Consider the following 22,830-nt stretch of genomic DNA (forward strand, 5'->3'; position numbering starts at 1 on the left):
TGTTGTGGATCAGAGTAGGGGTGCTGTGGATGAGAAAGCAGGGAGCTCCTTGGGGCCCTTTGGAGAAGTGTTCAGACTGCCAGCTAAACATCCTTGGGGGAGACGGAGGAGTTCAGATTACCAAAGAGAAGAGGTGATCTCAATCTAAAAGAGCTCTCAAAGGGCTCATTTGAAGTATACAAATAACAGGGTGAAGAAATGTCCTAGTCCCAGTAAGGCACTTAGGGCATTCATGGGTATCATGCCTCCATTGTCCTGCTCTTCACAGTTCCTATGTCTGTAGTTTCACTTCTTGAGTTGGGGCACAAAGGGATGGCGTCGATTTAGAGATCTGTAGAAGGATATAATTAAGAACTTCTTTGAGATGGAACATTTACACTGGGTATCAGGAGTAAGTAAAATAGCTCCAGCTTATCAGGACTTCATAAATAAATCTTTTGCATTTGTGTTCAGCTGGCACACTGTCTGATTTTTCTGAAGAAATCCAGATGTTGATTTAGGAGCAACTTTTATTTATGGATTTGATTTTGTTGAGATTTTTTGGCCTTGTCTCCTGATGGGAGATGTGATTCTGCAAGCATGGAGATGCTGAGTGATCTCCCTCCCCTAGCAGTGAGAGTGCTGAGCACCCTGGAGGATTGAACCGCAGACGTGTGCTCTGGGAAGGCAGCTCAGTGACACTAACAGAATTGGACTAATGCTTAAGTACATGCAATTAATAGCGTTCGTGGAGGGTGAAGAAGCAGATTGTGTCATGCTAAATGGCTGTTGCAGTAATGTCACATGCTGACTGTCTCAGTGGTGCAGCCACAGGAAACCCAAGTTTGAGAATTGCCGCTGAGATTGAGTCTTTAGGTTGACAGTCTGCTTGATCAATAATTACTGAACAGTCATGATTTATCTGAATTGTAATATCTCTATGAAGGAGACCTGGGATGGTTTAATAAATGATGTAATTATTTGATACATGATTTAATGCATACTGTTTAACTTGTGTGAAAGTTGGTTTTCATTTGGCAAGGCACTACGAAACGCTTTTTGGTTCTTTGTCAGCAGAGCCAGGGAGTTGCTGATGCTTTCACTTTTTTCTTGGCCCTTGTTAGTTTACAGGATCAGGCCAATTACGTGAAATTGATCTGTACTCAGTGTGAGTGGGTTAAAGGGTGGGCCTTAAAGCAGCTAATTCACAACTTTCTCATAGTTCCTCCATTGATCACCATTTATGCATGAGATGTGTATTTTAAATTGCTTTGGTTCCAAAGTGGCTGCAGCTTCAATCTATTAATCAAAGCACACCCCTCTACTTATTTCCTGTAATAAAGATACAAAACCACACAAATTTCTGGCATTTTCTTTTTAAATAATATATTGCTACTTGAAAATATGACTGATTTGTATTATGAAAAGAGAATGAAGCGATAATTTTTTTTTTTAATGCATCTTAACATCAAACAGCTAATAATTCTTTTTCCTACTGGAGCCTGTGGGATAGCTTTCTGCATGGTTTTCTTGGGTTACTGCATCTAGAACATAGTGAACAGCAGGTCTCCCTGTAGCACCAGTCTTGGGAGAACAGCAAAGGTAACTTTTCCTGCTGAGTGGTATGGTGTTTGCTGCCTAATGTTTGGAGATTTGTAGGTAATGTTGTTGGATGTGGATGTTGCCCAGATGTAAGACTAAATTTCTTTTTAGTGTTTACTCTTGTGAGAAAACAATTTTAAAGTATCTCATTATAATTTAATCAAATTTGTACCTAGGGAGAGGCTGAAGGAAACTATGTGGAAATAATGTGTAAGTTAATCTTTCCAGCTGTAATATTGCAATGCAGTGATTCACATTAATGCCAACTTTTTTTTTTCCTCATTTGTTTTTAATAGAGGATACCTTGCCTCTTGAGTGTTTTAAAGGCCTTTAATGCCATGTGAACCAAACTGGTAAATACAGATGTTTTACCTTCCCTTCTTTTTTTATGTAAGTTTGTTATCAAAATGTTTAAGTAGAATATAACAGAAAGCAAGCTGATCCATGCAAATGTGGTGACTTCAGAGCAGAAGTAGTCTTTATTTCTATATAACCCATAAACTTATTCTTCACATTTCAGGAAATTGCTCTGTCTGAGAAGACCAAATGTTCTTGGGCCAGGTGCTAGACTCACCTACACAACAGCACACAGTGAACTTCATGGAAGAGATTGTTAGTTGACTACTTAATTTTCAGAAGCAGAAAGAAGATACCAAAGGATAAATTTCTGGCATACTGAGAATTCAGTAAATTTTAGTTTATAGGATATTTGGAGCAGAGGTGGTCTTGATACACTTCTTACTCCACAGTTTCAGTACTTGAGAAATAATCAACAGGGTATGAACATGTGGTGTTAATTCTTTAGCCTTGATTCTTACTAGGCATAGGGTAGTTTTGTGAGAGAAAATTATTCATAGTTGTATTGCTTTCTGAGAGTGTTCTTGACCCACTGAAGTTCTATGGCATTCCTAAGAGCTGGGAGCAACCTAATTTTAAGTTGAGTGTTTTCCTACAAAAAGCTTTTAACCTGTTGATAACTTCCATTTCCCATGCAGGAGAGAACATCTTGATCCCTGGATCCGGAGGGATCTGGCATTTGTCTGTGGCTGATACTCAAGTATGCTGCAGCTTGACAAGAAGTGTGTTTAATAGGTGGCATACTGGCAGGGCAACCCACACCGCATACCTGGCTGCTTGAAACTGGCTATTCATACTCAACCACTGAAATGGCTAAATTGTTGTTTAGCATATTCCACAACTTAACATGCAAAGTATTTGGTGTCTTCTCATTTTCACGGTCAGAGTCTTATTTTTTAATGTGACAGGATTAAAGGCATAACTGTAAACCCTTTATTTCATTACATCTCTTTCATCGTCGTGAAGCTGCGTGGGGAAAGTGGATGAAAATGCCAGTTTCCCCTGTCCATGCAGGCAGCATTGACACAGGATGCACAGTTTCCCAGTAATTCAGAGTGCAGGAGTGTAAACCAAGTTTTGTACACTCATAAGGAGACTCTGAAGAGCCTGTACAAGGAACTGGTAGGGCTGAGGCACTGTAGAGCATCTTGGGAGCAAGCTGTTTCCTCTTGCAGAGACTTTACTGAGGAATGTTATTGCAGCCTCTCATTCTTTGAATTAAAACTTGTCTCTGCACAAGTATAATGTGCCTTGTTTTGGGAGTGTTACTTGGAGTTGAGGTGTACACAGGCCTCCAGTGAGCTGCTGATCCCCTGCTGATAGTGGGGTCCAGTGCTCTGAAGTATCTCTTCTTACAGCACATGTGCATTCTTCCCTCTTGCTGTCCCAAAAGTATTTGGGTGGATAAAGTCTTATTATTGAAATGACAGTCTGAAGCAGCTGGAAACGTTGAAATTGGAATGCTGTTTGAGTGTCTGTTTCTGGCTCTAATGCTGCTCAAGTTAAACATTTCACCGCAAAATCTGAAAAAATGCACCTCATGCAATACATTTTTAGTGGCAAAAAGTTTGACATGCCTGTCATGGCTCATTTTGTGTTTTGGTAGTTTTGTGCAGAAGTCATGTATTTTTTTAAGTAACTCTCTGACATGACAGGTGAGGAGTCTAGGAATCTGGTTTAATAGGCAGTTGCAAACCTGAATAATTAAAACTCCACTGGGAACATGCAACACACCAGTTCACAGAATTTTCTTCAGAAAGTCTAATTTGACAACTAAGAACCCTGTTAACACTTTGAAATCTGCATTTTGTATGCTAAGCTGTTAATAAGTAAAACACTTTGACTAACAAACACGTTGAGCTTAGTGAAATTTTCATGCCTTTTTAGTCATCCCCAAAACCAAAGAAGGTTTTATGTAGGTGGTCTACTTGCCATTTCTCTGGCTGCTAAGCTGCATCTGCTGCATTTTCAGCTTCTAGGATCACAGGGCTTATGCAGTGATGCTTTCTGTATCCTTCTCCCTTTAATTCTCACTTTCCAGTAACTTTTGAACTCAGAGCTCGTTTCAGACATTTAACAGGAGAGGACCAGTCCTGCAGATGGTTGTTTCCTATAACTGGCATTAAAACAAGCATTGTGATAGAGGAGAAACTGGGAGAGACAATAGTACGTGGCTTGCTTGTCCTGAACAAACAGCAGACAATCCACATGAAAGAGTAGATATTTGAATTTGTTAAGCATGGGAAAAGTTTCAGTAGGGTGGGAAAGCAATTTTTAGTAAAGACTGCAAGCCTGAGAGACAGACCCATTGCAAACCACACAATAGTAATTCCTCTGATTATGGAGGCAGAAGGAAGAACCAAATAGTTCCTTATTCTTAAGATATGTAGAGAGGCCTTTCCTGTAAGGCATACTTCCAGGCAGTTATTTCATCCTGTGAGCAGCTAATGATAAAAATGTCTGTTGCGTAGGATCTAACATATAAATGTGATTCTGTGTTGAAAGCTTCTGGAACTGAATTGGCATCACATTTGTTAATTTTCTCTTTATATACCTAGCACTGCAGTAGCCATGGTTAGCAGGGAAACGAACATCTACAGACCAGAAGATTATAGTTGCCGAAGGATAAACTGGATTTGACTTCATTAGTGCACAAATTATAAGTTTGTGAGGAGTTATTATAGCATTAATCAACTTGATGGATTGGAAATATGACAGAACTGAAGCAGCGTGTAATATTAGTGCCTATTATTCTACAAATTATGTCTTCACCTACGTTCATAAGGCAGGAGTCATTGCTGTGAGTTACAGATGTGACTTGCTCCTCTTGTGGAGGCATGCGACATCCCTTCAGCAGTTGATTCCTTCTCCTCCTCCTCTCTTCCCTCAGCGAGGTTCTAGACTCCCTCTGCTGCATGTTTGCACCGTACAACTAATTGAACGTGGCTTGGGAGCTGATCCTTGAATTTAGCTTGCACCTTATGAACCAGGACATCTCATGTAGCAGCGTGTATTTAAACTTCTTGCACCATCAGAAAAAATACCTTGTATTCTAAACATCTTGGAGGAAAGAGAGTGAGTGGAAATTGGGAGATTCCAGAAGATTGCACAGTCTTTTTTTAGGTATCCCTGGTGTTGTTGAACTGGCTCTCCTGCATGCAGTTTGAATGTGTGCTGCAGAATATTTTTTTCTAGGATATAAGTAATAATATTTAAATTTTAGCATGTAGTAGATTGTTTTAAAATGCAGTCTGTACAGTGATAGAAAAATCAATTATCTTCTATCTGGTTTGTGTACAAAGAACTGAAGGCCTTGCTTCAAGGCTCTTGAGCATGTGTCCATCTCATCCAAACACTCTCAGAATTGTGTGGAGATGGTCAGGTACCGAGTGCAGGGTTATTATTCTTTTTCTTAGAACTGCTGAAATTTGGAGTTTGAAGTGTACTGGTATTTAAAGCTGAGATTCCTGTGTGACTTCCCTTGTTCATTTAAGTGTCAAAACCCATTTATTAGTACACAACTAAATTGTGATCGAGTGAATGCCAAGATTTTAAACTACCCTTGTCCTTTCCTTCCTTTAAGTTTGGCAAGTGCTTCTAAGTACCAAGACTCTGGGATAAAGACTTCATATCATGACCAGCAAAATTAGGGTCATCAGATAGGAAAATCTGTATGTGATCAGTAGAATGTGGAAGTAAAATATAAACTGATAAGGGCAAACAAGTTATAAAAAATATTCTACTTGTGTTTTAGTGTATAACATGGATACAGCATGCCTCAGCAGTGGTGTAGGTTCGGATTCTGAGTGCCAAGAAGCTCAGGTTTCTTGTATTTATTTTTCTGTCTCTCTCTCTCTTTTTCTGTCTATCTCCATAGCTGTATGTAGCTTAGTGCCAAGATCAGACTGGAATTAGTGTTTTAGCTCTTTGGTTGGAAAAGGAAAAGTTCACTTGATGTTTTGTGTGCCTGACATATTTCAGCCAGATGCTTTTGTAAAAATACACCACTTCTAATTTGGGCCAGAATCCAAGAATTAGATACTAATCTGACATTTCAGGCTTAAGAGGGTCAAGCAGAATTTTTCCAGAGAAACGGATCCATGCAGTTTCAAGTTCTCTGCACCATGTTGGGCATGTAAAAAGGATGTTTTCCCTGGTTGGCTGGGGTATTTACCAGATGAATGTACCTTCCTGAGTTAGTTACTTCTGTAAATATTTCAGAGTCCAGCACTGGTAAGTTTGCTAAAGTATGGTAATAACATTCTTACTTTCCTAATTCCATTTGCTCTTGCAATACTTCAGTGGACCTGAAGACATGTACGTTAGATAAATTATTTTAAACAGGTAATGCTGTAGTACCTCAGACATTACCTTAGTCTCTTTTTATTAAAAGAAGTAAATGTACTTCCACCTGAAGAATTTTTACTCCAGGGCAGAACTTTAATGGAGGGGTGTAAAACCAATAACTGCTACAATAAAACATAAAACATTTTTTCATGACACTTAAATGTGATTAGTTGCTTTCTCATGCCCACACTAGTACAGCTTTGATAGGCTCTGTGCCTTAATGTTAGAGGCAGTGACCTTTGCAAAACTGTGTACAGTGTTACAAGCTTTACAGTTCTGTGTGACATCTGTAAAAGTTGATACTTCAGGAGTGTCCACAAAGAACAATAATTAGAAAATGGTGCATTTCTTTGAGCCCCGAGAGCAAAGGTACGAAGAATGACCTTGCTGAAGCCAGTGACATATTTCTGTTTGAACCTCTTGTCATTATTGATAGACATTAGTGCTTTAAAAAATAATTTATGTGATTAGAGCATTAATTTTGTTTACAAATAGATAGTTTGGGTAGAACACAAGATTTTAATTGGTATTTAAATATAGATTTCTAATCAGACATTAACAAGGAATGTAATGGATACAAAACAACAACATGATGACCTGTTATCTTAATGCTACCATTAACAGTAAATCAGTACTGATTATTATTTTGCCTTCCCATAGATTCAAGTGGTCTATGATTGATTAGGTGCAACGGTTCCCAACTGCAACATGTGACTGTCTTTTTATTTCCTTGCTTGCTTTTTTTTTAAACAGCTGTTCAACTGGTTTGAACAACTGATGATGCAGTTTTTTAATACATATTGACATTCCCATTTTAGTGTTGACCAGTACATCATTTAAAGCAACAGGTAGTCTCAGTTGTCTTGGTGGGTATGTTTCAGACATGCCCAAGCACCAGGCTCTGTGCGTTTTTTATAGGACCAGTGAGGACACAAGTTTAAGAGGCAGAAAGGTTTTGCATTTCCCCAAAGCATTCTTTACACTTGGAGGTTTGCACAACTCTCTTCCATGCCTTGTTCTGTTCTTTCCAGAATTTTTTTTTTTAGTACCTTAATAAATAGTTGCTCTTCAGTGTGGCCAGAATTGTGATGAGAATGTGCATGAAGATGTCTTTATGGTGGAGGGAGAACAGCTGCTTTAACTGCTTGAGAATTACAAGGCCAACCTGTAATGTAGCTTGAATCTCAGCTTTTCTTGCAACCTTGAATTTTGGGACTTAGTTTTCTCCTCTGTCTTGTCTCTCTCTGAGCAGCAGAGAAGTGTGGGAGAAGAGTGACAGTGTGACGTTTTTAGGGCAGGTTAAATCTTGCATCAGCATCTTTCCAGTTTGAGTTCCTGCTCTAGGTAGCTGTGTTCAGTTAGCATCTGCAAGCACATTGTGTTTTGGCTTGCTTAATTAATTCTTCTTCTTTCCACAGCCGCAGAGCCTTGGCCTGAAAATGCTGCGTTGTATCAGCAACTGAAGGGTGGGTACACTGGTTTTTGCAACTAATAATTACTTTATTTTTAGAAAACACATTAAATATGCACTAAGATAATTAACTGCAAGGAAGCACAGAAACTGTTAAAAGAGTCCTTTGTGTTGTTTGTCTGGTCAGAGGTTTTAGCTATGCTTGCATCTGCCAATATAAACCAGCTATTCATGGCCTATAAGGTCCTTGGTTTATTATTGACTCATTATATTGGCTGCTGTAGGCAGTGTAAAATGATGTGGTTGCAGGCACAGTTGGCAGATTTACTGCACCAATAGCTGAGGCAGCAGATTTTTGAAGTCTTGTGGTAAAGTGGGCTCTCAGTAAAAAGGAACTGTTAAAATGTATAGGCTAGGATGGTTCAGGCTCCCTTTAGCAGCTCTTCATATATCATCAGATCACATTATGGCCCCCATTTGGGGCTCAGCAGCCTGCTACAGTTGTCAGAAGACTGCAAAGTAATGAAGACTAATAGGTAGCAGCCCTAGTCTTCTAAGCATGGAATTTTTATTGCAGTGAACTTGTCATCTTTCTTTTGTGTGACAGACCTAGACACAGTGTGCAATATTAACTGCAAGCTGCTTTTATAGGTTTCTGAATGCTTTTACTTTTTAGCCAGAGGAGTTATGAAGATGCGGTTTTATTTAACTTTGATTAGAAGAAGAGTAATTGGCATAAAATGCCAGCATTTGGTTTTTAGTTGTGAGCATTTTTTTTATTGTACATTGGTGGTAATGTATGATAAATGCAATTGCATTTGCAGGATAAATATTCTTGGTATTCTTTTTATCTTTTTTCTCCCCTCTTTCTTTTTTTTTTTTAAATATTCATATCAGAGGTTTTCTAGTCCAGCTGCATAATAATTATATATGTGCTCCTTGTTTGATGGTAAGAAATGCAACCCAGAATGGCTTACAGTTACAGGTCAGTAGCTAAATGGGCTGAATGTTTTTAGTAATTGTGTGGGTTTTTTTTTTTTCTTTCAACAGATGAACAAATTTTGCTTTCTGATAATGCATCTTCCCTCGCTGTGCAGGTAAAACATCCTATTTTCTAAACTAAAAAATTTAATTACTTTTAAAAATTTAATTATCTAGCTAAAATAACTATATTCAAATAAATGAATGATTTAAGAATTATTTCTGTCAAAATCAATGACTTATTTACTGCATCTGATGTGCTTTACATTGTCATTGAACTGTCAGAGCCGAAAGGATATGAGGATTTTGAGAGTCCTATCTGGAGTCCCACTGCTTGTGCTTGTATTTATATTGGTCTATGTTTGTACAGTATCTGATTGTCTACCTGTTCTGGGAACTCTGCATGGTTCCCATCTTTTGTCACTTGGTATGCTAGTTTGTCTTGTAACATCTTGCATGATGCCTGATGGTTATTTAATTCGCAAAGGTAGTACTGCCCCAAACTCGAGGCATATTTGCTTCCTGCTGTGGGCATCAAATCTCTGTATATCTGTTTTCTCAGTTTCATCCTCTGTACAGAGTTGAGATCCAATGTGGTTTTTAGAAATAGTCCATATAATTGACAAACTTGCATCTCTAATTGACTTAAAAGCACGTCTGTGGCTGTGAAGTCTGCATAAACTCCATTAACGTGTTAGGTTCAGAAACCCCAAACCTCAAGGGGATGTTTTCCCCATTAGTAGAGAGGGCCTGGCTGTCAGAAGTGGTGGTGAGCAGGATATCTTTAAGGTTCCTGTTCTTCAAAGCAACTTTGCTGCTCCTCTGCATAGTGGGGAGTTGTACTGCTCCCGTGCTCCTTGCTTTTTTGTGCGTGGTCTAGCTCAGAGCAGCAGCCTTTGAGAGGGCTATCCAAAAGGGTCACAGCTCAGTCAGCCAAAGTGGGACACTTGGAGACTGCACCTGACATTATTGCTAACAGGATTAGGATCGTTTGATCATGGTAACTACCTCCAGGATCTATAGCTATTTTCCTCCCTGTATGGCAACTTAGGAAATGCCTCCATGTGTAAATAAATTCTATCACAGCAAGAAGGTACCTTTATACTTTGCTGGAAAGATGAGTCATGTTTGATATGCCAAATAAAAGAGGCAGTGTTTATTTGTTTGGGCAGTGTGTTTTTATATTGTGCCTCACAGTAATGCAAATAAGTATTTTTGTTGCTCACTTGATCTCAGTGTTGCTTTTTATTCCAGCAACTGTATTTTTTGTGGTCCTCGTGAATTTTCTCAGCATCTAACAATATGTGTAGGTGTGGCTTATATTCAAAACACAAAGAAAAGAAACAGCAACATCACCCTAAAATTTCCTTTTGTAATGCATCATTTTGCTTTACTGTTTCCAGTTCATTGTTATCCTACACATGTCACTTAGATGATAAATTAACTATAATATATTAAAAATGCTTGTTTTGCTTCAATATTCTCTAGCTGGACAGCTGATAGTAGCCATGACTATAAATATAGCTCTGGTAGATATCTGATCTTAAACTTTATAGAACAATTTTGTGTTGGGGGATCATATCTATTTTGAAGAATCTGTGTAACATGGTTGTGACTGTGAAAGAGTCACTCCCCTTGGTGTCTTTGATCCATTTTTCAATGATACCAGGATCTGTAGTTATGTATTACTAGCTTAGTGATCAGAAAGCTTTAAATATTACAGTGTTTTGCATAAGGATGTTACGAAGTTCCTCTGTTTTAGAATTTACTTTTTATTCTGATTAGAGTTTGTTTATCTTTTTACTGGTTATCTTTCTGATGGGTTTTTTTTTGAAGGGGGGCAACAGTTGGAGATGTATCTGTGTGTGTCTTTTTCTGAGGAAGAAATAGGAATGGGGGATAGGAGGAGAAATAGAAACTAGAACATGAGGCTTTTTTCCCTCACTATTGCCATTCCTTTTTCCCCTGTTACTGATTTGGGGCACATGAATATCACCAGAGCAGATACATAGCTTGTTCATGGCTTGTTGAACTTCCATGTGGTGAAAACACATCTGAATTTTGAGTCCTGATCAAAAGAGCATGTGGAGTCAGATGCCATCAGATCTTGAAGGAACATGGTTCTCAACAAGACTCTAAATGTGCTGCAACTGGTCTCCCGGATCTTTCTCAAAATCTCCTTACAGGACTTCTTCATAATGCTGCTCTGGAATAGCTCTCAGAGGACATAGGCACAGATAGCTACATATAAAATAAAGAATAAAATCCAGTGCCATAGTAAGTAGTTAGAGTGGAAGTTGACTGTTGTGAAACTGATGACCTTGCAATGCAGATGGCACCTCGCATACCTCCTGTCAGCAGAGCAGGTCAAGCGGACAGTGGAGCACTTTACTCTCAGTGTAGGTGTGAAAGGCTGTTGCAGACTATTTGTTTGAATTACTGAGTAGTGAGGGCTGCTGATGGAACATAGGTTGTTGGTTGAGTCTTGCTGTTTTAGTAACGATTGGACATATGACTTCTCACTGTTCAGTGAGATCTGGGCTCCTGACTACAGCTACGTTTCGGTTGAGAGGGAAGGACAGAGTCTTCTGGGAACTGCAAAGTAACTGTGGTGGTGCCTTCAGTAGTGAAAAAAAACCACCACCACCACCAAAATCCCTGTCATCTTCTGGAACCTCTTTGCTGATTCTGGTAGGGCTGTTTTGTTGGTGGTGGTTATTTTTCAGTTCCTCTTCTGCCCATTGTTCTTCTTGGAAACAGACTAAATTAACAATTCCTTTGTCTTTTACTGGGTTCAAGTTCTTTATATTTCTTGAAAATGCAACATAACGTCAAAGGAGCCAGTGCATTATCTCTTGTATGCCTTGGTGTTTGCACCCCTTGTTCGTTAGCTTGAAGCAGTTCATTACACAGTCTTGAAAGTGAAGCCCATTTGATCTTAGGCTGCAAAATCTTGATACTGAACAAAGTTTTATTTTCACTGCAAAGGAATTAAAATCAAGGGAAAATACTAACCAGTAATGATAATCCAGCTGCAGGAAAGAGTGTTGTATGTAGAATGAAAGCTCTCTCCTTCTTGTGAGATGTTCAGCTGTGTTCTCATTAAAGTTAATGAAAACACATACACCTCCTGGGTGACATGACTCATGGTTAAAACCATTCTCTGCTTATTTATTGTACAGCTTCTGTTATACAGCATTCCTGCTTATCAGCCTTACCATAGCAAAAAAAGCCACCAAAGCCCAGAAGCAAATACATAACTATATTTTAAAACACCAAAACAACTCCACAACTTCAAGGAGGGAAACATGGAGTTTTCAGTGGAGTAAACCACAGGGAGCGGGCATTTCAGTCTGAGGCAAAGAGGCTGTCCAGGCCCTGGCTCCCTATTACACCTGGGGCAGGTAAAGCCATATTGTTTAGTGCCTGGGTGTAAGGTGGCTGAGGAGGAGGGAGGGGGTTAATACATCAGTGCTGTGCCAGGCCTCTTGCCTTGAATGGCAGTGTGGAGCATCTCTCTGCACTGTTCCAACTTGTCAGGAGGAGGAATGTGGATGCTGAGACTGCCTCTGTTGTTACAGGTTCTTCTGAAATCTTTATGCAGGTAGTCTCAGCGTCTTGCTTAAAAGGCTGAGTTCAATGTTCAGGATTGTGGAAATTCTCATAGCTATCCTGAGGTTATAGAGCCTGCAGCTCATTATGTTAAGATATGTATTAATTGCTTGTGTAATTGATGTCCTTGTAAATGGTCTTAATATATTCCAGGAAAGTGCATTTAGAATTGTCTGTTCTTAGTCCTGAATGACAGAAGGATGTTTGGGCAATTTAAAATTGTGTTACACAGACCAACTGCTTATTTACTTCAACAAGTAATCAAATAAATGTGTAAATCATGCATGATTAATTGCCCTCAACAGATTTGTGATTTTTTTTTGGGGGGGTGGGGGTGGTGTGGTGGTGTGTGGGTGTGTGTGTGTATGAATTGTGGTTTGGTTTTTCTCTAGGCAAAACATTAGCAGAAATTTGAACTTGTTGCTGAGGCTTGAACAAAGACTTAGTACTGAAATGAAAATCTGACAATCTCCTTTTTTAAAAGAGAATAAAAGCTGGAATTCTTCATGATGAGAAATGCAGTATCAACATGATCAATCTAGCAGCATTGTGTTGTAGCTGAAAACATGCTTAAATCCCAAGCCATACAGGTACTGTTTGTGAGTGAAACATCTTTCATATAGTTCTAAGATGAAATTACCCCTGAATGAATAGCATCTTCATTTATCTTCAAAACCTCTGTGCTACCAGTGAATCTACTCTTTCCGCGTTCTACAACAAGAATTACATTATACCATTAGAGCAGTGTTGTGCTGCAGTGTAAAATAGATTGTTTTGGAGAATGAACGTGGCTTTGCTATAAATTACGTTTACAGGTACAAAGGAATTTGTTATTTTGTTTAAAATAGTCACAAATATAATTAAGCTCTTAATTTATGTTAAACTACAAATGTGGCCATTACCATAACTGGATTAGGAATTTAATCTGTCACTCAAAGAATGATACTGAACAGTTTTCATTTATAACCTTAGACACACTATTTCAGTTACAGGGTCTGCAGCTGTTTGATATGAAAACTGAATTATTTTGTAGATTTGTTCATGGTTTTTAACTTTAAAATGTGTTCTTGCAATAAAGTAGAGAATAACTCTTTAGTTGTCATCGCATATTGTCCTCTGTGTGCTCATGAAATAATGTAGAAATGAAAACAGAAAATGCCTTTCACTCTTTTCTCACAACAGTATTGTGTGAGCGCTTTTAGAAGTGCTGCTGAATAAGAGATGGCTTGGAATGGCTTGGTCTTTATTAAAAACTAATCATGAATAGATCTTCTTCAAATGAAGCCTGGAGTGTGCCATCTGAAAATGGTGTTCCTCATATGGGGACGTAAGTTGTGAACTATTTGAGTCTTGGCATAAGTAATTTCATTCTTGCCTCTGATCTCAGAAACTGCAATCTGGATATGATTTACATCGAGTTGTAACTCATTTTTAATGAGTATATGTGTTTGCTCATGTGTATTATTCTGGGAGGGGAATGGAGGGGAAGAGGAGAGCGTTGTGATGGAGCTCTGACAGGGTGATTCTCTGCCCGATGTGTGTTCTGTTTCCAGCTGACAGTGTCCAAACAGCACTTCCTTAGCTGGGGAGGGCAAAGAGGAAGGGAGAGCAGGAGTAAAAATGGCACCTGAAACAATTAACTGTGGGAATAAACCCAAAACTCTCCCCTCCCTTCTCCTATTTCTTCCTATTGTATTTCATGCACAGTGATTTTCCATCCTTGTCATCATAGGAAGACACAATGGCATCACTTTCATGCATTGTTTTGAGGGCGGCAGCGGAGATGAGAATGTCAGTCGTGTGAGAGGAGGAAGGGGAGGGTGGGGTGGGTTGCCCTGTGGCTGGCTGTGGTTCCTGGGCTCTGGGCTTTTGAACTGTGCTAAAGCAGCACAAAAGTGATTGCTCTGATTATTATTTTTAGATAATTGAGATCCAATATGCTACCTATGTTTTGAATTTGAAATTGGACAGGCAATAAGAAAACAAAACAAGCCCAAAGTTGATTGTGGCCTTTCAGCAACGTTGCTGTTGTAAATGTGCTCCATAATTTTGACAGGAGGTGTCTTCTGCCATGATTGAAATGAATGATAGGCATGAGATTGCTGATTAATTTTGTAACAAGTGTCACCTCAAGGCTTCCTATCAGCCCTTTTCACACAGCTGCTGATACTTTGTTCTCTTGTAGTAAAAATACCAGTTTGCTTGTTCCGTGCTGACTTTGCAAACAGCGTGGCTCATGCTGCTACTCGCTGGGAGGAGAAGGCAGTGCAGTGCAAACTGTGATCAACATGTGGTGGGCATGAACGGCACTGAGAGGTTTCTCCATGCTGCTTCTTAAATTTGTTGCCCTTTCTCCCACACTTTTTCCTCCCCAGTCTATAACACCTGTGTGGTGAGTGGTGTGAGTAAAAAAAAAACCTCCCTCTCCCCTGTTTCTCCTTATGGGCTTGCAGCCGCTCTCTACTGCCCTGCCTGCAGCAGAGTCTCCCATTACAAACAAGGTGCACAGAGGCAGTAGCAGCTTTGTAGACTTGTTGATTTCAGTCTGGAACAAGAGAGGTACCGTAGCTAAAAATATATTGTTCAGGTTTCTCTCTTCCCACGTGCTGGAAGAGTGTGAGAAGGAGAGACTGTTAGCCTGCAGGGAGGAGAGACAGAAAGCAGGTGTGGGAGAGAAGCTGGCAGACCCTATTAAGCCAGATCTTTATTTTTGAATACCCTTTATCTGTTTCTCACATTAACCACATCCAAAGAAGGGACATGCTTTGTTCCAGAAATAACATTTTTTGTATTTTGAAGGTAAATTGCTAAACTGGACAGTTCTCCAGGTGCTTGCTTCAGCCATTCACCAGTGCCAATACTGCAATAGAAATTGGGCTCCTGTTTTTAAAATTACAGAAATGGAAATAATCAGTGGGATGTATGGATATAGGTGGCACTCCTAGCGATTCCAGGCGAGTAAAGTCAGTTCTTCCCACTCTGGGATTTCATTACCCTTGTTTTATGCCGCATTAACTAGTATGAGCCATGAAATTACTCGTTCCTTTTAAAAGCCCAAGCATTTGGTTTGATGTCCTTCAGTTGTAGTGAATTCTGTATGTTTTTGCTTGAATGAGGTTTCCTTTATTTGTGTAAAGTCTATTGGGCAGTCATCCCTTGATCTTTTAAAACATGAGCAAGGGGAAATAAGAAAGTTAATCCAAATAGTTAACTCCCTGGATAGGTGTTAAGCACTAAAAAAAAAACCCAAACAAGAGTTTCTCCTTTCCAGCAGGAATTCAGTTCTCTTTTCCCTGTGCTTAGAGTTTGTTTGGAAGAGTTGTTTTCAGAGAATCAGTAAATATTTTCAGTGAACATTTTTACTTTGAAGCAGAAAATTTTAGATGAAGGGACGTGTGCTGTGTTTACGACGGACGTGGAGAGCTATGTCTTCCCCCTTCAGAAGAGCTGGAACTGCTGTAGTTATCAATGCATGAGAATCCTAGGTGCTGGAGGAGATCTGTTGGGGCCCACAATATTCACCCTGTTTATTCTGTGCTAGTACCTTTTTTTTTTCTCCCCAGAGAAGAGAGCATGAACTGTAATGCTGTTCTTTGGGATTACAGGCAGCTTCACAAGGCATGACAGTTAGGCCGTGCTCAGCTAGGCGCTCAGCTGAGCATCTAGTTTTGCAGTTACTGTCTAGTTTACTGTTTTCAGGTGAATTTTCACAAGGGTTTTATTAACTAGCTTATGTGTCACTTGGAATTCAGTTGGCCCCTTTCAGTCCCTTTATAAGTTGATCAGTCAAATTTATGATGCTAACAATAATCTCTGATGTACTAGAATAAGCCTGGGCCCTTGATCTTTCAGACTGCTCAGCTTTTGATGCCGTGTCTTTGAAGGGGTGTTGATATCTTCATAAATCTCAGCAGAACTTCACTGGGTGGTTTCAGTGTTCAGTCTCTCGCCCTTCACTCCGAAAGCACTCAGAGGAGCTGAACTCTGCCTTTTGCTGATGGTTTCTCTCACAAGAAAACCAAGGGTTTGCTCACTCAAATTATATATGTGAGGTACCCAAAGGGAAACGAGATGCGCTGAGCTGGAATAATCAGTGTTCAACTGTGTCTTTTATGAGAGTTGGAAGCCATGGCGGTCTGATACCATCTGCACACCAAATGTGCTACTTCTTGTCATTCTCTATGAGTGGTCAAAAAGGGAACAAGTCCTCCCTTGATCACTGGGCTAAAGCATTAAATGAGATAGAGACTCAAAAATTGCTGCTTTGTCCTATATTCTCTTGGTAGGATTTCTTTGCCACTTAGTGTCTAACATCAGTTATTGTCTAAAATCTAATTTATCTGATTGAATGCATCAGGGAAAAAAAGAGTTTTTCTGGTAGTGGATATTTATAAGAACATATTGGTCATGATCCTTGGCCATTTCTCTCTAAAAGAAACCATAATTTCCATAAATACAAAATGCACTCACTGTGCTGGAAAAGCCAAACGCACCTGTGTTGTTAGTACTCATAATTTCCAAAGCCTGTCACTCAGACCAATGAAAGAATGTAAGTACTCTTATAGGAATGCAAATTGTAAGGCTTATTTCCTAGGCTGAGTTTAGGAATGGTAAAGCTTATTTCTTGTTTTCCTAGGCTGACCTATATGGTACCATCTCCTCTTACCAGTTCGCATGTATTTTTAATCAACTTGAAGGCTATCCAGTGGGCCATCAGTTTAAGCTGGTGCGAGAGATGATACCAGCCCACTTCTCTCTAGGTAGTAACTACTTCAGCAGTGTATATTCAATAAGGATTAAACTTCTCTCATATTGTGGAGCTTTCCTTCATTTTCCTGCAGGACCATATTTAAGAAGCACTTAAAATTGAATAGGTTATGCTTTGGTACAAAGCACAGCTCAATGTAATTTTAATTCCCCAGGCTTCTGCCTTTTTTTTTTTTTAAAAAGACAAAATAGCAAGGTGGGTTTTTAATATTTTTTAGGTTTATTGTGTGGCATTAAGTGATTTTGTCTTTGACTCTTCCATTGTTCTGTTTTCTCTTGTTGCGTTTCAGTACTACTTCACCCCTCGTTAAAGCTGATCCTAATTACAGGCAGAGGCTGAAGTGGAGTAGGTGTTGGCTGGTGGGTGCTGACGGGCCCTGCTGGAGATGCAGCTCCAGGGATCAGGTTTCCGAGCCTAGCAGGAGGAATGCTGGGCTGAACTCAGAACCAGATGGATGAGCCCAGTTCTAATCTTGAATCACTCTCCAGTTTCTCAAACTTACAAAACATGCATCAGGACTGGAGATGACTTTCCCAAGGAATTCTTTTGCAGGTTTTTGGTTTGGTGTTAGCTTCAGGGCAGGCTGACCTAATTCTAAGATTGCTGGAATCTGTTCTTTATTATGCAGAGTAGTGAACTTTTTATTTACTTAATATTTGTTCCCACATTAGGGCTCAATTCTAGTTCAGCCTCCTCTCTCCTCTTTCCGTTACGAAGTGGAGAAGAGGCACAGGGACGCAGTGGGTTTGGCTTCCCGGGGGGCTGAGGTGACGAGGCATCCTCAGCCCCCGTTGCGCTAGGCCAGAGACTGAGGTAGCGCAGGTTTCCCTGCCAAGCGTAGGAAAGGTCGATACCCCTTGTTCTGCGGATGTTTGTTGAGAAGGAGGAGGGAGGGAAAGGTCAGATTCAGATTTTTAATGGAAACTTGGCTGAACTTACACTGAAAAACTTTGTTTGTGGTTTAGTCTCTGTGCTGATGACTGTTTTTCAGTCACAGAGGTTTTAGCAGAAAACTTGTACAATATGATGTACAGGAGGTAATAATTTGCTGAACCAACTCATAACCTAGGTGTTCTCTGCCAGCGTGTCTCATTTTTGACACACTGATGAAAGTAAAAATAGTTCTCAGATTCACCTCCTTTTGCTTAAATGTGTCTCTGCACTTACAAGCTTGTCAGTTATTCACGTGTTGCCCTAACTGCAGTGCAGTTCAGACTTGCAGTGAGAATAGGACATGGCAGTTACAGGATCCATCTCTATTTTAATGTGGAATTGCAGAGTTAATTTAGTGCTTTACTCTGAAGAAAATTAATTTGGTAAGCCTAGACCAAATGAAACTTCATGTCTTTTTTGAGGTGAAATTCAACAGCTAAGGATTCATAAAGGAGTGTGGTACCAGTTTGTTCTGCTTCTCCCCCACAAAAATGAAATTGTTTGAAGCTGTTGTTTGATGCCATCGGTTCCACAGCAGCACAGTGCAGTTGAGGAGATGTTGTTAGCTACTGGTGGAACTTTCACAAAAAAAGAAGTCTGTGTCCCAGTGTATGAATTAGAGTGTATGTTGATGGTGGGTTACACTGTGTCCACCAGTGACACAGGAGTATGTACTTAATCAAAACATAGTCAGCGCTCTTGTCTCTTACTTATTTCAAAGAAAGTTGCACATGATGCCTCAGTTTGGGCAGAAGACATGATGCATATAGCAGTGGCTGGAACAGTCTGGACACTGCTCAATCCTGTGGAGCCAGCAGGCAAAGGAAGATCCAGGACTCTCCAGGCAAATGCCTTAAATTCTGTACAGAATCGGTCCTTTGGGTGTTACTATTTGCATGGAGTTTGGGTGCTAAAACAGGAAGAGCATTGGTTTTTGGTGAACTCCGGTGGATGCAGACTTAGGAAGTGGGGTGGTGTCAAATGTGGCCAGTGCCTTGTATTTTCTTTGGGTCATAGTTGCTCTGTTAAGCAGTGATAAAGGTTCTGGTTGGGATGAGGTTTTGGTGGCACTGTAGAGACCAGTTTATCACTAAGTAGTGCAGGACTTGCAGTGTTCGGCTGGTGTTGACCATGACTAATACCCTCTCTTTATCTCCTGCTCTCTCTGCATGTGTATGTATAATAATTGGCTCCCCAGCAACACTTTAGAGATGGCTGAGCAAACCCAGGTTTATGGTGGGTTTTGTGGAGCCTCTATGGTTCTGAGGTGGGCTCTCATTATCCGTAATCAGTGTCTTGGCTGGAAGCTTGTGACCATAGTTCCTTGCTTTGAATTGGGATTTGGGTTTTAGTTAGGTCATCTAAACCTGCAAGACCCAAGTCTTGCAATGGATGGTTCAGGTCTGGGATTTGGTTGGAAAAGGAAGCTTTTGGCTTTTTTCCCCCTAGGTAGATTTTGTATCAGCACTTGGATTAGGGTTTGGGATTAATGGACTTGGAAGAGCGCAGGGAAAAGGAGAGGGGCTACTATTTTTGTTTGCTCAATGGGTACAGAAGCCACAAAACTAGGACCAGGGACGATGCCAGTGTTCGTTTGTGCCATATGGTCTCATTTACTGCAGAGATGAGCAAGATCAAGGTTAAGGTTTGGGTTACTTTGATGTCTGTGATGAGGGTCTGAGCACGTAAAGCTGTGAGCATGCAGCAGTCTGAGGAGCTAGGAGGAGCCTCGTGTGGAAAGTGCCCAGTTACAGCAGCATTTTTCTTCATGGTGGTAGTCTTCGTGGTGTGGGGTTTCTTAACCTCAAGCCACTGTGTGGTAAAATAATAAATAGATGTCATTTTGGAGTCTGGAATTCTGACCGGTCTAATTGCAAAGACAAAATAAATGAGAGGACTTCATCTGAGTCATGAGAGACTCAGGAGGTTTAAGAGTTTCCTTATTTGCCTTGTCCTGTCCAAATTGCAGGTATTTTTCTTGATATTTTGCCATTTCAACAGAAACACGCTAAGGATTTTGTGGTGATGGCAGGTGTTGACAAAAATCAGTATCCTACTGAGAATGCTTTGGACCTAAGGTTACAGATAGAAAGCAGCAGTAAATCGATCACTCGCGCTCTCCATGATTCACATAAATTGCAGATAATAAATACTTCCTCCCAGAGTAGACTTGTGTTCTGACAGTATCGTAGGGCAAAACTTCCGGCAGCTGTTGCAAATCCAGTGTGGGAAGGTGCTGCATGTGTTTGCTGTGTTACACAGCATGAACTTGGTTAGCCAGCTTTAGCCAGAATAAGTAAGAACTGTGATTTTTCAGGAGGGGCAAAACGTCTCTTAATTTGGTCCAGCCACCGCACTAATTGTTCCTGTCAGACACCACTTTGCTCATCTTGAAGAAAAGCAGTGAAAGTAGATGAAATCTCATAAGAAGAATTCCAGTCAATGGCTGGATGATAAACAGTTGTCTAAGGAAGTTGTTTTTCTTTAACCTACCCTTCTTTTTTACCCCAAAAGCACTATGCAGGGACCTGTACTTCATAAGCATGTGCTAAGGACTAGCTAAGACGTAGTCAGATGTGTGGAGAAGAACATGCTGATTTGTTGCTGGTCTGAATGCTTTTTAAATGTGGCTCTTTTGTTTCCAGGCCTTTCTGCAAATGTGCAATCTGCCAATCCGGGTGGTTTGCAGGGCAAATGCCGAGTACATGTCCCCATCTGGTAAGTGTGGCCTTCATTTAGATTACTACGTTATACCTCCATTTTGATACCATGGCAACTGCGCCTTGTCTTGCTGATAACAGTGGGTCGGTGCTCCCGTGTGCGGGTTGCCTTCCCCCCTCCTCTCCAGCGCAGTTTCTCCCCTGTAAACAATTAGAACAGTCAGATGCCAAGTAACGCTGGCACCATGTGTAGCTGCAGCTGCGGTACCTGCGTGTAGCGTCCAGGCGGTTCAGGTCTCTGTCGGAAACCTCCTCTGAAGCGCCTGGAAGTTGTCCCCTGAAGCAGAAAGGCCCAGTTTCCAAAAGTGGCGTTACACTGCAGCCAGGGAATATTCCAGTGAATGCTGTTCTGTTTTCCTGTTGTGCGGGTGAGAACACTGGCAGGGTATCTTTTGTTACCCTGTCTGGAAGGTGATTGCCAGGATGTTGATACAGGCGAAGACTGAAAGGTGCATTGTCACTGTTAAGGGTGACAGGTGATTTTAAATCATCCTTTGATGCACGAGACTGAAAAAAAAATCCAAACCTACTAACAGCAAAATTTAGTAGAAAGGGCCAGAGTCTGCCTACTGCTGGAGGTGACCAGTTGCCCAAAACCTCTGGGGGCTGGCTCCAGAAGGTTGCCTAGAAGTCAGAGAGAATTGCTGAATGCAGGGCACAGAAGCCTGGAGATCCTTGCACTCCTCCTCCGAGCTTTGTTGTGTGAGAGGATGCTTATTTGCCGATTACTTGGCTTTGGCTGATGCCTGCCATGTGGAAGGGCCTGTCAGTATATGTCTGCCAACTGTGTGGATGCTGCTGCTGCTGCTATATTGGTGAAAGCATCTGGAATTATGCTTAAAAAAAACCCCAACAAACCAGTTGCTGGGCAGCAGCAAAAATACAGCAAAACACGGAGGCATAGAAATTATTTGTTAGAAAATAAAGGCAGTGTGACATGCTGAATCCATGCACAGAGGAGCATTTTGCATGCCCAGGTGCAAGCCTGGTGGCAGTTGTATACTCTCTCTTCCCTGCCACCCGTGCGCCATGTCCATACTTGCTGGCATCTGATGTTATAATGCGGATGTGAAAACAAGGAGCACACGAGGAAAAATGACACCGCTTCAATTTTAAATACAGGTGGAAACACACATGTTCGTTTTGCCCTTACTCCTGGAGTCCTTGCGATTTTTATTTACTTTCCCCATCCTTTCTTCATAATACTTAGTTCAATGATAATTCAGAGAAGGTTTTTATTTGCTCCCTTCTCCAGCCCCACCTCCTCCCATAGTGGCAGCAGACATCATTGAGGGGGGAGGGGGGGAATGGTTATTTATCTCATAGTCATCATAATGATGAAACCCATTCTGAGGGATCCAGAAGGAGAATACCAAAGGATTGTCTTGGTGAGTGAAGTACAGTCTGCCTGAAACCTCTGTGTTCTGTGGCACGGAGAGGTCTGTGTTTCCTTCCGCAACATGCAGTGTGTGGGTGCAGATGAAGCTTTTTTTGGTGTGATGTGCTTCATTTATTACTCTGAGGCTGACTGAGCCAGGGAGAAGTGAATCTCATGGAAAAAAACATGACCGAATCTACTGTTAACGTGAACTGTAGGTGTTTGTGTTTCAGTGAAAAGAGCAAATAAGATAAATAAGAGCTAATAAGATGCTGGGAGTCGGGCAGGTACTGATTTTGTTCTTTGGGCTGTGTATCAAGGGCAGAGTTTGCCTACAGTGAGAGGTGGGAATGGAAGAGTGTGTGCCCCCTGCACTGGGCATGAGGTTCTCAGAGAGCATCCAGCATTTATCTCTATTTGATGGGCATTTTCAGTCATGTAAGTCATCTTAAAAGGTTCAGTCTTAAAATTTAAGGATGGTGCTTGTCAGTTGCATTTGGATGAAGATTTCAGTGCAGTTAGGGGGAACTGGAGCAGGAGCCCTCAGCTGCACATCTTGAGAGCCAGGAAAAAGTGTGTTAGGCAGCTTCTGTCGTTCTTTGTGGCATCTTCTGTGTAACTGGGCTTCGTACCTCTGCTTGCCTTGAAGCTTTGGCTCAGCTCTGCGTGTAAGAAAAGTGGCCCAGCAGATAAAGTGCTCCCGAGTCTGTACTTGGGAGCCCTTCACACAAAGCTCCACACA

The 22,830-nt window shown here is 40.8% G+C and overlaps 1 protein-coding gene across 1 annotated transcript in view; it reads left to right on the top strand.

Annotated features, from left to right (window-relative positions):
- MTX2 (metaxin 2) overlaps positions 1–22,830 on the top strand; it is a 34,900-nt gene that overhangs the window by 5,970 nt on the left and 6,100 nt on the right. Inside the window, exons 2-4 of the mRNA XM_084265360.1 lie at positions 7,704–7,751; positions 8,747–8,793; positions 20,636–20,708. Coding sequence (XP_084121486.1) covers positions 7,704–7,751; positions 8,747–8,793; positions 20,636–20,708 — 168 coding nt within the window. The remainder of the gene's footprint in view (positions 1–7,703; positions 7,752–8,746; positions 8,794–20,635; positions 20,709–22,830) is intronic.

This window comes from Gallinula chloropus (genome assembly GCF_964237585.1).
Source record: "Gallinula chloropus genome assembly, chromosome: 5".
Classification (NCBI taxonomy): domain Eukaryota; kingdom Metazoa; phylum Chordata; class Aves; order Gruiformes; family Rallidae; genus Gallinula; species Gallinula chloropus.